The 15,139-nt window shown below is 33.7% G+C and overlaps 1 protein-coding gene across 2 annotated transcripts in view; it reads right to left on the bottom strand.

Moving 5' to 3' along the window:
• Window positions 1-128: 128 nt before the first annotated feature.
• The window catches only part of LOC124536778, a 90,873-nt gene continuing 75,862 nt past the window's right edge, over window positions 129-15,139 (bottom strand). The window contains exons 3-5 of one of the 2 annotated variants that reach the window (XM_047113371.1): window positions 4,252-4,350; window positions 3,692-3,886; window positions 129-3,534 (exon numbers count right to left, since the gene is read on the bottom strand). In XM_047113371.1, coding sequence (XP_046969327.1) covers window positions 871-3,534; window positions 3,692-3,886; window positions 4,252-4,350 — 2,958 coding nt within the window. In that variant the 3' untranslated portion in view covers window positions 129-870. Of the gene's footprint in view, window positions 3,535-3,691; window positions 3,887-4,248; window positions 4,351-15,139 lie in introns of both variants that reach the window. The other variant, XM_047113370.1, reaches the window with a different exon arrangement.

Genomic DNA, 15,139 nt, shown 5'->3' on the forward strand with positions numbered 1-15,139 from the left:
CAGCTTTTCCAGTCAACCAAAGCTAAATTTTGGATACCACACGTAGTATCCAAAATTTAGCTTTCGGTTCAAATTTCTAAATGTATTTAATGACGGGAATAAGAACATAAAAAAAGCATAAATTCCAGATGTGTCACTCAAAGTGCATTTATTAAAATAAAATCAGTACAAACATTCACAGATAATATAATAAATATAAGTATACACAAAAGCCAAACACTTAAAATGGTTGTCGTCGATTTCAAGAGAATCTGTACAACTTATAAATTTAGATTTCTAATCTATGAAAATATTTTTTTGTCGATGGTAGGCTGTCACCTATAGACGGTCTCCAATCTGTATAATCGATTTCAGGTTCCGTTGTCGACATAAATAGCGAAATTTAAGACGCAACGAAGGAAACGATACCATAAAATTTGTTGTTTCAACGTCTATTCGCAATCTTTTATTATTAGTTATTTTTTTAAATCTGAACATATTGAAGTGATTTGGAATTTAAATTGTTCAAATTCCTTTGAAATTCGAGAAACAAATTGACGTACAAAACAATAATTATTTTACATTTTTTTACAAAACGTATAAGTCACTATACCTACTTATTATATTAATTAACTTAACAAAGTATTGTGAAACATGGCATCTCTCGTTTCTAATTAAAATTTGTACTTTAGTTAAAATTATATAAAAAAATGACGTTTTTTTAGTAATTTCAAATTTTTTAATTTCATTGTATTAGTATATGTCACTAATTAAAATGTGCGCGTGCGATAAAAATGGTTGAATTTATATTTTTTTATATTTAAAAATAACAAATGTATTTTTTCAATATGGCCGGCTCAGACTCTAACATTACGTATATAATTTTGTCTTTTAGACTAAGCTCGAAGCACCCAGTTGTCCGCCATCTTTATTAGGCAGAACGCTAATTCGCTGCCCTGATAAGTTGTCGTCCACGTGACCAGATAGACTTGGGGACGGTCCCTGTGAACTGCCATAAACTTTCGTGCTGTATCCAGAATCGTTATGAGACTCTCTGTCAGTTTGACTTTGTGTTTCCGTCAAATGTGTATTTATGGCCAGAGATTGAAGACGGCTATGCAACAAGTTATGATCTGGTGCTGGTTTTCTCAGACCATGTGGATTTCCTCTAAATCCTGGGTACATTGGCGGACGGTTATCGTAGTAATTACCGCGAAAGTGATCATTCTGGTTAGCAATCTCCACCTCTGTATTCTGATCTAAGTGGTCACTATAACAATGTGGTATTCGTTCTATTTCCCGCATTATGTGGTCTTGCATCATCGCGTTGAAGACTCCTGTCTGGGGATGGTATATGGGATTTCTATTTCGACTTTGGACTTGATTTTGTTGTACTCCGGGTTCACTGTACTCGTACTGATTCTGACAAGGGTATTGTTGGTACGGTAGACCATTTTCGATATCTCTGTAAGGCATCTGATGGTGTACAGGCCTGTTCGATATGTCGTGGAAATAAGCGTCTTTTGGAATCATCCTAACGTCATGCGGATAACTTTGAGGTTGTGCTTGAGGAGCCGGTGATTGAGAATTTGTAGACATAGTCTCGTAGTTCGGTAGAGGTAGAGTTTGGAGTAGGTTAGTGTTTCTCATGGGACCGGGTTGATTTGTACTTCTAATTGGATTGTCTTCATCGTCGCTACTTTCCGAGTTGTTCCCATTTTCCTTGGGTGGCGTTTGGAAAGTTTTTCTCGTTGGGAATGGTATGAGGTTATGTAGGCTAAATCTTTTGGATTTCGGTGGTTTTTCTTTCAATACAGGTGCCGGTCGCATTGGTTGTTGAGGCATTTTTAAGACACTTGGCTGAGCAACCTGCATTGGTATCTCTTTTTCAATAACTTTTCTTTGTAAGGGCAGACGTTCTGGTGAAGTGCACCTCTGTTGATGTTCTACTTGTGCTACTAGCTCTTGCACCGATTTACGAGGTTCTTTTTCAACGTTACTTTCTTCTCGATAATCGGGTTGTTTTGGAAATTTTATGTATCCATCTTGAGATATGTCCAATGTCTTTGTATGTCTTGATAGCACATCTGCCATTTCTTTTTCGAGAATCACCCTTTTACGGATATCATCCGCAGTCCTCTGTAATACTTGACTTTTCCATGTAGTTTCATTACGGGTTTCTGATTGCTGATTTAATTTGGGATCGTCATCAGGATCGTTAGCTTTGTATTCCGAATATCGGTTGCTGCTACTCGGCGATATTGTGACAGATTGTCGACAAGGAGCAATGTATCTGTCATTATAAATTGGCACGTCTGATACCGGAGATTGTGAAAGTGAAACTTTATTTGATTTGACGTGTATTTCCGCTGTAATATTATGAGATAAGTCTTGGCTGCAATTTGCATACGGTGTAAGGTTGTATGGAGATCTGGAGCAGCCGCTAGATCCTGCATCTAACTGATCACTACTTTTTGAATTTTTCAGCAAATGCTTCCGTCTTGGACTGGGTGGCGACCTACTGTCAAGTCCATCTGAGCTCTTAGAAGTTGGTTTTTGATCCAGGTCTTTGGCAATACTTTCACATTGTTCTACATTTTCGTTAAAACTCTGAATAATTCTATTAACATCATTCCATTCTTCGTTATTTGCATCTAAGAGTTCTAAGCTTCTTGTTCTTTTTATCGGTGGTATATCTACAGAGCCTTTTGGACTAAAATCTAACTTCTTAACTCTCTCCGATGCTCTAAACATCATCCCTCTTGTCAACCACTGCTCTAGGTGTTTATGTCTTTCTTTACACATAGCTCTTTCTGCAGCTACAAATCTAGTCAATTCAGATATCTGCCCTTGAGTTTTCATTTCCAAATCTGTCACTTTTTGGTCTAATTTCTCATGAGCTCTATCTATATGGCGTTTCAAATCTTTCTTGTCTTCATTTAGTTTTTCTTCCATGTGCCTGAAAAACGGTGCACAGTAACAAGTATACCCAGCTCCGATTGGGCCTTTTTTGATATTACCCGCTAAGTCCAAATAGTATTGCTCGCCTTTTTTTAACGGTTCGGTGGGTAACGAGCTTAACTTCGGCTTCGGGAAATATTTAGGATCCGGGTAGTAATGACAGCCGTACGGAGACCAATGAACTTGGGCCGGATTCTCGAAGTGAACGTTCTTTTTCTTTTTATCTTTACTCTTGTCCCTTTTCTTCGCATCATCCGGTTCATCAATTGTCCTTTCTTTGCTTTTGTCTCTATGCCTCTCTTTCTTTTTGGGCTGCTTCGCTACAGGCGTGTTAAGTATGTTGATGATTTCTTCCAGCCCTTTTCTTGCAGCGATGTCTCTAGCGGTTTCGCCCTGATGGTTTCTTAGGGACTTGTCGCAACCGGCCTCGAGGAGTATTCGAGTTAGTTTTCGCCTTCCCATTGCTGCGGCTATATGCAAGGCTGTATCCCCGTTTTTGTTTTGCTCGGATACGCGGCATTGTGCAGAGATGAGGATACGAGTGACTCCAGCGTGGCCGTAGCGTGCCGCGGTATGGAGAGACGTGTCACCGTACTGTAACGTGAGAAATATATCTTTAGAAGTTTCAGATGTTTAATCATATCTGACGAACTTTATAGGTAATTTGGAGCCTATTTATAAGAATTATTTTTATGTAACATAATCTTTTAATGATATAATACTTTATAATCAAGATTATATGATGACTTACGTTGTTCTGCAAATCCGGCGGCGCGCCCGCCAGCAGGATCTCCCTGGCGGATTGGTTGTGGCCGTTCTGAGTTGCGAGGTGCAGTGGCACGAAGCCGGCCGCGTTGCGCACGCCCAGTTCCCCGCGCCGCGCCAGTAGCGCTACCGTACGAGAGTAACCCTTCCATGCCGCCTCGTGCGCTGCAGTGTTGCCGTGCTGAGAATATGTAAAGCTTAAATTTATAAGTGCTTCATTTTGGCCCAACATTGCCCATTATCCACTTATTTCGAATTATGATCCTTATTTCGAAACTTAATTGGCAATTGACATGAAAAAAATTTAGTCATTAATTACGATTTTACTAAGCTAAGATAGATAATTAATAACTGTCTGCCTTGTGTATCAGTCAAAAATGTTCCGTAATAAATAGTTCTACAGTACAATCTCACGATGTATGCACAACATGTTTTTAGTCTGTTGATAAATTCATATTTCAAAATATTGTGTGTATCTATCTATCTAATAAAATAGGCATCGTTTACAAAGCATTTCCAAAATTGTTACAATGTTCGACTTACTACGTTATCCTGTTTGTTGGGATCTGCACCACTTTCCAGCAGAACACGCACGACGTCCACATGCCCGTCAGCCGCGGCACGCTGCAACGCGCTGCATCCATTCTGTGAAACACGAAGAAGTATTTATTAGTCTATAGTGTTTAACATTAAAACCTCTTTGCTTAAAAATTAATCTTTAGCTCTTTTTACATTTAGTAAAAAAAAACTCGGATTAAATTGACGTGATTGGTCCTAGGATTCACAAAAACAAAATGGCGTTTTAAAATTAAAGTGATATATTATACTATATTTTATAGTAGGTATAAAATTAAATGTGATAATATAGAAGAGCTAATAGAAAAACGCATGGACTATATTGACGTAAGATTTGTTTATATTTATAAATTTGTTTTTATTTTTAAACTTTTTAGTATATACGGTGCTAATAATAGCCTTATCAAATGTGCCTGATATTGTTTAAATATCCATAAAGGTTATAGTAATTTTTATTCGTTTTTTTACTTTACATAATGGACACCTTGCGTAATTATTACATAGCTGAGAAAACGTTACGAAATGTCATTAATACGATGTTGTTGGTAGTAAAAAACAAAATGGCGTTTTAAAACAGTTGATCTATTGGCGGGAGCTTTTCGAATTGTTTTTATTATTTTACTGTTTTGAAGTTTACTTCAATAAATATTGTGTACCGTTTTAAACATGTGAATATGTATTTCGCAACCGTTATTTTATGTTGTAAAGTTAAATAATTGTAATGTTAAAAAAGAGTTTAGTGCATATCACAGATTATAAAACAATAGATGGTGCGCTTGGGACGTTAAAATAGAGTAAGATGATCAAAAGCGAATAATTTTAATTTTAATTTTAGAAAGAAACAATTACAATGTATTAAAAATACGATGTTTCGCACTAAATTACTATTTTAGATTTTCTTGGTTCACTTAAATGTTTCGTGCGTGTCATCTACCTTTAGTTTAATACTATTTTTGGTTGAGAAAAGCAGACAAATATGCCACCGAATAGTAAGACCGTCAATAAACTCGGGAACTAAAGATAGTAATGGAAAATTACTTCTTGAACCGTTAACTTGATGTGCCTGTAATTACACTGGCTCACTCATTCTTTAAATTGGTAAAGTATACGTAGTGTTATTGTTTGATGGTAATTGACAAGGTATTCATCGAGACCAGTCTGCTCGAACCCGTCTGTATACATAATTATAATACAATAATAAGTCATGGTAAATTGACTAATGATAAATAATTTTAAAGCACGAATATTACGATTATTTAATGAGGTTAGGTATTAAATTATTATATTTTAATAAACATAGATATTAAAATAATAGGATTTTATACACATCAATTATATGTAGTATGACTAATTTTATTGTCGGCCTGTTGCCTAATGTATCTTTACTGAGCAAATGCCTCCACTCTTAAGAACGTTTGGAGCTTATGTTCTAGCTTAGAATATATATGTATATATATTTAATTTAAAAGCATCTTTATATCAAAGATGCTTTTAAATTATATATCAATTTGTTTTTATATTTTGTAATTTTAAAATGTACAAACGAACGTAAACTTACAATACAATATTACATTGATAAAAATGATGAAATGTATCGATACCATTCAAATCATATAAAATAATGGAATTGTATACTTTCGTTAGTAAATTATCAAATTAAAATTACAAAAAAGCAACAGCAATGTTTATTAGCATTACATTTGATCCCAAACTGCAATGCGGCTCCCATGTTAATGGATTAGCGAGACTGCTCTGCAGCATTCGCGGTTAAAAAAGGCTATTTACGAAGTGGATACGGCTTGCCTGGTATTTTTCAGTTTCTTTCATGGTATAATACTGTACTTATTTTATTATAATATTGTTCGTGCCTAGGGACTCCATTATCAAGGGCCCCCGAAAGCCATTACTGACAAAAAAAATTTGTAATGTTTCTGACGGTGCTGCTTAATTTCCCCGTCTGGAAAGGGTTTGAGTGAAGAAAGGTCGTCCAGTAATGAGCCCATGCCCTAAGGCTCCGGAATGGGCTATGACGTCCCTAGTATGATTTCTTGTTTTTATGAGATATTATATTATTAGTGTGTATATAATTATATGAACAGTCATTGTTTATTACTATGAAGATGGGTGCAAACCAGCCAATCGCCAACTGGAGGTGATGCCAGTCGTGACTACGCATCTATAAACCTACTGATTTTATGAAAAATATGTCTTGTTGTTTAGGAGGAATTCTCTACGTACATGTATACTCGTATAGAAGATGTATATATATATAGATAGTTGGGGCCAAGTCGTTAGTGAGTAATGTAATAAAATTACGCTCTAAACAATATTTGCAATTTTCAAAGTAATAAGTTCCATCCATGAGTCGTTGAACTACCGTTAGAGTTAGACTCATCTCGGAATCACATTTGCTGTAATAATCTATAGTAATATTTATACAGGGTGGTCCCGTAGAAAGATTTGATCTGCAAATGTTATCGCGGATTTGAAACATTATCCAATATTTTAATTAAATGATTTCTGTTCATGAGCGATATATTGCTTAACGGTGACGTATACTAGTAATCTCCATGTTAAAATTCAAGAGGAGTGAAACTTGTATTGTAGTGAGCCTTGTACTTAGTTACTAAAACAACAAACAACAATAACAACAACAACAGCCTGTAAATTCCCACTGCTGGGCTAAAGGCCTCCTATCCACCACACTATTCCAATGCGTGTTGGTGGAATACACATGTGGCAGAATTTCTATGAAATTTGTGACATGCAGGTTTCCTCACGATGTTTTCCTTCACCGCTGAGCACAAGATGAATTATAAAGACAAATTAAGCACATGAAACAGCGGTGCTTGCCTGGGTTTGAATCCGCAATCATCGGTTAAGATGCACGTGTTCTAACCACTGGGCCATCTCGACTCTTAGTTACTAAGTAAGGATAAAAGCAATGATGATATTTTCTTTACTAAGGCTATGTATACAAGGTGCTGCAGCCACACCTGGGATAGATCTCATAATATAGTAAGTGTGTTATGAATAACGGAACGCGAACGGAACCTAGAGATAATTATGATGTCATCTCAGGAACGTGGCGCCCTATTCTCGTTGGAGCCGGACCGCCAGCTTATAAAATATGAATAAAATTATTAAGAAATAGTATCGTATGGCACGCTTACCGACTCGAAATGTACATTCAATAACACCTGAATCTAACATTGAAAAAAGGGGGCCTTTGGTTTCAAGAAATTTTAGTTTTGGAGAGAATGGATTTTGGAGAAGTGGTAGAGATATATAATAATAAAAATATATAATAGTATACACTATTGGATTTCCTTTTCTCAATTGATTTATGGTACTGCGATCGCAAGTGATAGCGAATGGACTCAATAGACTCTTTAATCAAGCTATCAATTGCTATACAGCGTAGTAACTCAGTCAGTTTGGTAGCTTCCTCTTTTCAAGTCTGCTAAGAGTGTTAAGTGTTCATGTTTTAGACTCACTTGTGTCCTAAGTATTAGATTCCTGTCCCATCAACTGTGAAAGATGGCATACATTGCATTAGTATTCTACAAAATCAACCTCCTGTGGAATTGTCTAATTTTCTTCTGGATTTTCAAGGATTACGTTTTTCATCGTAGTTCTTCAGTCTGATTACTAATTCTACTTACTTATAACGGTTATCTTATATTATCGATTCTATTCCAGTTCAATTTCTGACCACAACTGGATCGAATTGTTACTAGAATAGAAAACAACAATATTTGCGTTACATTTCGACTGGTATATCAATTATTATAACTTGTTAGTAGAATTTCCCCCTGATAACTTCAAATGAACGTTTATTTTTTATTAATTAATGGTAAATTAGTATGACTGTGATACTGAAGTGACTATAATTAATTATTTAGGGATCAGCTGTTCTGATTTAAAATATGAGTTAGCCAGTGTTACTACAGGCATAAGGGACATTTTTTTTTTTTTTTTTATGAGATAACATCACATACATTACTCTGATCCCAATGTAAGTAGCTGAAGCACTTGTGTTATGGAAATCAGAAGTAACGACGGTACCACTAACACCCAGACCCAAGACAACATAGAAAACTTATGGTAATCTACATCGACTCGGTCGGGAATCGAACCCAGGACCTCAGAGTGGCGTACACATGAAAACCGGTGTACACACCACTCGACCATGGAGGTCGTCAAGACAGACATCAGACATTAAATCTCAGTTCCCAAGGTTGGTAACATGCAGGCTGCCTATCTGCCAGTGCTTACTACTTATATAAAATAAAGAATGACTCGAGATAGAGTCGTAGGTTATAGCACTGTAGAGTGTACATAATATATTCAAACGCTTCGTATAGCGATTCGTTTCAATGGACAGCCGGCTTAATCGTACTTTGCATATTATGTTTTATAAATTAAAACACGTCTGTACAAAACGCCGCTCCGTTAATTAAGGTGACATAAAAAGTACGAAACTCGCTTATAACATTTCTTGCTGTTTCGATTCGCATTTGTAACGAGCGCGAACCTGTTATCTGATTATGATTTTAAATAACTTAATGATTATTGTGTTGGTAAATTAGCCTGTATTTGTGTGTATTAGCGTGTATTTGTGTGTATGGTTTGGTTTTTAGTGAGTGACGTTTTAAGAGAATTTTGAGATATTTGTAAAATAATATCGACTTGTTTTTTGCACTGGTGATTCATATTTTAAGTATTTTAAATATATGTAAGACCGTATCTCTTTTTATCAGAGTAGATAATAACCTCGTTTCTCCCATGGTTGTCGTTCAGAATTTATCAAACTAGTAGTCGCACGCGGCTGCGCTCGAGTTCAAGGGTGTTGATTGTCATGTGTTAGGCAAAAAAGTATATATACATTACTTTCTTGCATATCAAGTTTGCTTTGTACCAAATTTCATCAAATTCGGTTGAGCGGTTTGGTCGTGAAGAAGCGAGAGACAGACACACAGAAAGAGTTGCATTCACATTTATAATATTAATATAGATTAGTAAAAAATATCATCCTTCTGTGGAATTATCTAAATAATAAATACTTACGACTGCTTACTTTGTTTAAAAAAAAGTAAAAAATATTTAAAATTATTTAAAATTCTATGTCTCTTATTATCTTTGATCAATTGTAAATGGAAATAATTAAGAGCTGATACGGCCCAGTGGTGAGAACCAACCGACCCGCATTGAAAAAGCGTGGTGGAATCTGTTCCAAACCCTCTCCTTAATGGAAGAGGAGGCCTTACCTCAGCAGTGGGAAATTTACAGGCTGTTACTTTACTTACTTTAAATGGAAATTACACAAAGGCTCACATAAAGTTTTATGTAAATTTCTGAATGATTTTTCTAGTTTTGGAAAAAACTTTAATTCCAATAATGATCATTATGTTTAACTTTGGATTTGTCATTGCAAGTCATGTGCTTTTAGGGGAAACTTATGTATGCTAGATCCCCTTGAATGTAACACTAACAATATACTAAGTGCTTAGCATCTTATATTCTACCGCCAAACAGCAGTTTTATATCATACGTGCATCCACAAACCTGTTCCAATCTTCAGACCCTCAGCTTTGAATTGAGACATAGAAACATAAGATAGGTTTACGATTTTTATTTTAAAATAAACTTAGTAGTAAATTTAACTGCCGTCAGTTATCAAGAATCCGTTGAGTTGTGAAAAAGCGTTTAAATTTAAAAACGATTTAGTGAAGCTTCATTAAATTCTCGCCTTTTTTATTAAAGTTTTAAATTATATAAATTAAATATGAATGTTAAATTTCGTAGCTGTTAATATAGTCGTAATACTTTCGATTTCTCGTTTAGAAGCGTGAACGGGAAGTCCGACTGACCAGTGAATTATAGCAGAGTATAGCGTTCATATAGAATATATTTAGGAAAATATTGTATGAATTAAAAGATAATTTGATGAGATTGAAATAACTTTTTTCAACTATTGATAGTTTTCTATTATTTAATTATAATGTGACATGCTCAAGGAAGTTGATTAAAACGGTACAATTATGACGATTAAGTAAGCATAAGTATATGTTTTAAGAAAATTGCAAAAAATTAAATATGTAAACAATGCCATCTTAATCCATTCTGGAAACGTAGGTTACATGGAATTGTAGGGTCCCAGCAACGATATATTTATTTCTTGTTCTATGTTACTTCAAGAAATATAATTCTTTCGAGGGGCCTGTGGACGCGCCCGATATACCCATAAGTTGCGGACGGTAATGCATGAAAAAGGCGGGAAATAAAAAAGTAATCTCTACCAGAAGCCACAGAAAGATAGTTGTGAAACATAGCGGGCGAGTGATATTTAAATATTATAATAATATATCATTAATGATTCTCATAAGAAGAGTCGAGATTGTCCAGTGGTTAGAACGCCTGCATTTTAACCGATGATTGCGGGTTCAAACCCAGGCAAGCACCGCTGTTTCATGTGCTTAATTTGTCTTTATAATTCATCTAGTGCTCAGCGGTGAAGGAAAACATCGTGAAAAAACCTGCATGAGACAAATTTCATAGAAATTCTGCCACATGTGTATTCCACCAACACGCATTGGAACAGCGTGGTGAAATATGTTCCAAACCTTCTCCTCAAAGGGAGAGGAGGCCTTTAGTCCAGCAGTGGGAGTTTACAGGTTGTTGTTGTTGTTTGTTGTTGTTGTTGATTCTCATAAAAATAAGGAATGTTGTAGATTATGGTAATATTGTAGATTATGGTAATATTATCTTAATGTGACAAACAATAATAGTTACGTTGCGCACAGCTATCGATGGATGTTTAGCCTAAAGACATAATTCATAAAGATAACTTCATAAGAGCGACACCACTAATCTAATAATATGGGTACAAATTGAGTTTTTATTAAAAAAAGTAATTGAATTCGTCTAGAAACGAAACTAGTTTATGCCATCTTAATTAAGTGGCAATTACAGGCGTATTTGTAACGCTCCAGAATAACAAAGACGTCTGTGGCATATCGAAATATAAATTATTTTTCGCATCTATAACTGGTAGGACTATACTAGTTTTAATTAATTTAATATTACTGAAAGGAATTATATTGCATTGATATTAATGAATGTAAATTTTACGCGTTTTTTATCATCTATATATATCGATTATATTATCTGTTAGGCTTTTTTTGTGGTCTTGTTTTTAAATACCAATGCCTGGCAACTCTAGAAAAAGTAATTTGGTATACAAGCAGTATTTCCAGTGTTTTTACTGTTCGAAAATTAAATTAACATTTATCATAATTATTAATAGAATTATTGAGGATGTAAATTTTACTCGAAATATTGCAATGGTTATTTTTTATATAATCATTATGGTTATTATTACTGAATTATAATTCTGAAGAAGTATTCGTTTTTATTATTGAACGGCTCAATGCATACTTGTAAGATTGACTCATTAGTGTTTCACACACACTCACTCACACTCGCATACACACAAACGAAAGTTCACAAATATGAAAGAGTACGTCCATATTCAAATGCACAAATTATTATTTTTAACACGCTTTTATAAGCTTGGGCTGTATGTAACTATGTAACGGAATCTTTGAGGGCGATTTTCAACTATTTCCAGAAGTCTTATTAATTCGAAACTTTGGATAAGTATTAAGTGCCAATAACAATGCAATTAGCATGTTTTTTTTTACTTTTTTTTTTAAACTATTATTATTTAATTCCATAATCTTAAAAAGTATTTCTTTAGTCTTCCTCCTATTTACTGTAAATAAATAAAGAAGTTCTTAAGCTAGAAGTTGAGCAAGAAGACTTGAGACAAGGAGACTAGTTTAACTACAGAGAAACCTAAGGCACATGCCTCTCACACACAATTATAGTCATTAAAATATTTAATAAAAGAAAGATGTAAACTGTAATGTTTGTAACTCATATTATTTATACATTCTCATTTATCTGATTGCATTTTATTACATACTTATTTCTGTTTCTTATTAAATAAAGATTGATACTTTATTGTGTACCTAGTTACACTATAATAATGTTTTTGTTTGGTTTCCTTTTTTTTATTGAATATCTAGAAGAACAGGGGGGCGTCCATCAAGCAATGGGTCACTAATACTCCTAGAAATTAGTGGAGTATTATAATCATTTTACATAACCAAATTGCAACCAACATAGATAATTAACATTTAGTAACGCTGGCTGGCTAACTCGCCTTTGAAAATGAAGTAGAAGCAGAAGCTGTACTAAGTGAAATAATTTAAATGTACTTTATATGAGAATAAAGGTTATTCAACCATTTAACCGATGGTCTTGGCAATTAGTAAATATACACGGGCTGGAAAACGTCTGCCGGGTTCTACTAGTTTACTATAAAATATAACGTTACTGAATCGAGGGTTAGCGCACGCCTTACTATATATATTTTTAATTGCAATACAAATATTGACAGGACTATGATTATAAGGTACACCCTACACTTCAGTGGTTTTCTATTCCGGTATGATTTATGAAGGAGTGAGCCAGTGTAATTAGAGGTGCATGATACATAGCATATAAGATCCTATTGGTGATAACAGGGAACAAAATAGACTATAGTAGTTAGTAGATGTAATTATTTATAATTCATGCAGTGGTTGGTTTTTGAGCGAAGCTACCATCACCACGTAAATCAGTGGCCTTATTTCTTGGCTTGCAAAAATATTAAAGAAATTTTATGTTTAACAAGTTATACCGTTTAAAAAATAATTGTTCTAACGTTACTAATGGTTTTAAAGCAATTAAATAATCTTCCAGGAATCTACATAATAAATTACGTTTTTACCCCTTTAAAATAAAAAAAAATGTTGATCGGCATTTACTATAGTTTATTTGTACGAAACGAATTTTAATTGATCAATTTTACATTTGAATTCTAATTTTAAATTGTATTTTTTGTTTATAATTACGGCTCGTATCGACAATATTTATGTTTGAATCTGTGGTTAGTTTTAAAGTAGTTTAAAATATTAAAAAGTTATCCGAATAAAACTGGCTATAAATATAGATTTTTGAATCTGTCATATTGCATAATAAATTATACGTGTACTTATATAATATTTTGTTTATAAAATGTTCGTAGCACTTATAATAAGAGCTACAGAACAAATACTCAAAGAAAAAAAAAAACAGGATTGTAAAAAGTATTTCATAAATTTATACTTTATTCACAAATGAATGCATACAAAAATAAATTTAAAAGTGCCTTAAGCTCTAGTGAAATTGACTAGCACGAAATGTGTCAGTCGCTGGTTAAATCCTTCTTTATTTCTACCTGGCACTTAAACCTATAGTTAGGGTTACCGTATTCCACCATATTCATTATGAAAGATGTATATATTGGAAACAAATTAAAAATATTCAATTTTATACCACAGTCAAATTATTAAAAAAAAAGTTTGACGTTTTACGAATAAGTTAGTGACATAATTTGAAAATTCACACGTGCCATTTGTGTATTAATAATCTGTGCTTTTTGACATAAACAACAGCCAAAAATAATAAATTATTTGAAAATGTGTTAAGTTCGGCTGTGAGTTTGGTAGCCCTAGCGTCAATACAAGAAAAAGTTTAACAAGAGTCAAACCGGTCAGCGTTACTGAACTAGTTTTTTTAATGATCCCGGTCCCCCTGATATGGTCTCAGTTGCGCCTAGATGACATATGATAACATTTCCGATATCGAATAAATAAACGTAACGTGGTTTTGAACGAAAATCGTTACCTTTTTTGATGATTGCAATCATGTACAAAGCTTATTTGATTTCAGAAAAACATTTAACCTGTTTAGTTATCGATTGTCAGAATTTAAAATGAATAATCAAATCAAATCAAAATAAACTTTATTCAAGTAGGCTTTTACAAGCACTTCTGAATCGTCATTTTACAATTAAGTGAAGCTACTACCGGTTCGGAAAGTAGATTCTACCGAGAAGAACCGGCAAGAAACTCAGTAGTCAGTAATATAATTACGAGATAATCGATATTTATACGGCCGTGTAAGTTTGTGTATGTGCATAATATTTTTGACATATTTTTTTTTAATCTGCGCAATAATACTATTTCAAAAAATGAAAATATTAAAATAATTGTAATTGCATGAGAGGACATTAAAAAGTTTTATTTATAAATTTCAAACGAATATATAATTAATCGAAGATAAATTATATTTTTACTATGTATAAAAAACACAGCAATAAAATATTTTTAGTCTGTTCTAAAACATGAATTCCACAGATTCAATATCGACAATCGCAACTAAATCTGAAAGTTAACGACGGTGTAGGCTAGAAAGTAGAAATATCAACAAGTTTCTTATGCAATCAAATAAAATTATTATTTTTGATGGACGTCAAATAAATATTTTGTAACGTAATCTGTTCATAAAGAGCAGGAAACAGGAACTGCGTATAAAACATCCATCTTCTGCGATATATAGATATTTTTATTAAGGGATTAGCTAATTAGATTAGCTAATTATGCATGATTAAATTTACCGCCTAATATAAATACTTGGATTAACTGTATTCCGATTTTCAGGGTGAGTAAGTCAGTTTAATTAAAATAATACTAAACAAAAATCAAAAAATTAAAATTGACGGCACATTGATATTGTAAGTAGTTAATCTCCTTTCGTAATCAAAATAAAATATATTTTATTCATGTAGGTTTTTTACAAGTACATTTGATTCGTCATTAAGCTACCACCAGTTCGGAATGTAGATTCTACTGAAAAGAACCGACTATAAACTTAGTAGCTACTCTTTGCTGCAGATAAATACGACATCACGTTAGGTAAAAAATAT

The sequence above is a fragment of the Vanessa cardui genome, chromosome 17 (assembly GCF_905220365.1).
Source record: "Vanessa cardui chromosome 17, ilVanCard2.1, whole genome shotgun sequence".
NCBI lineage: Eukaryota > Metazoa > Arthropoda > Insecta > Lepidoptera > Nymphalidae > Vanessa > Vanessa cardui.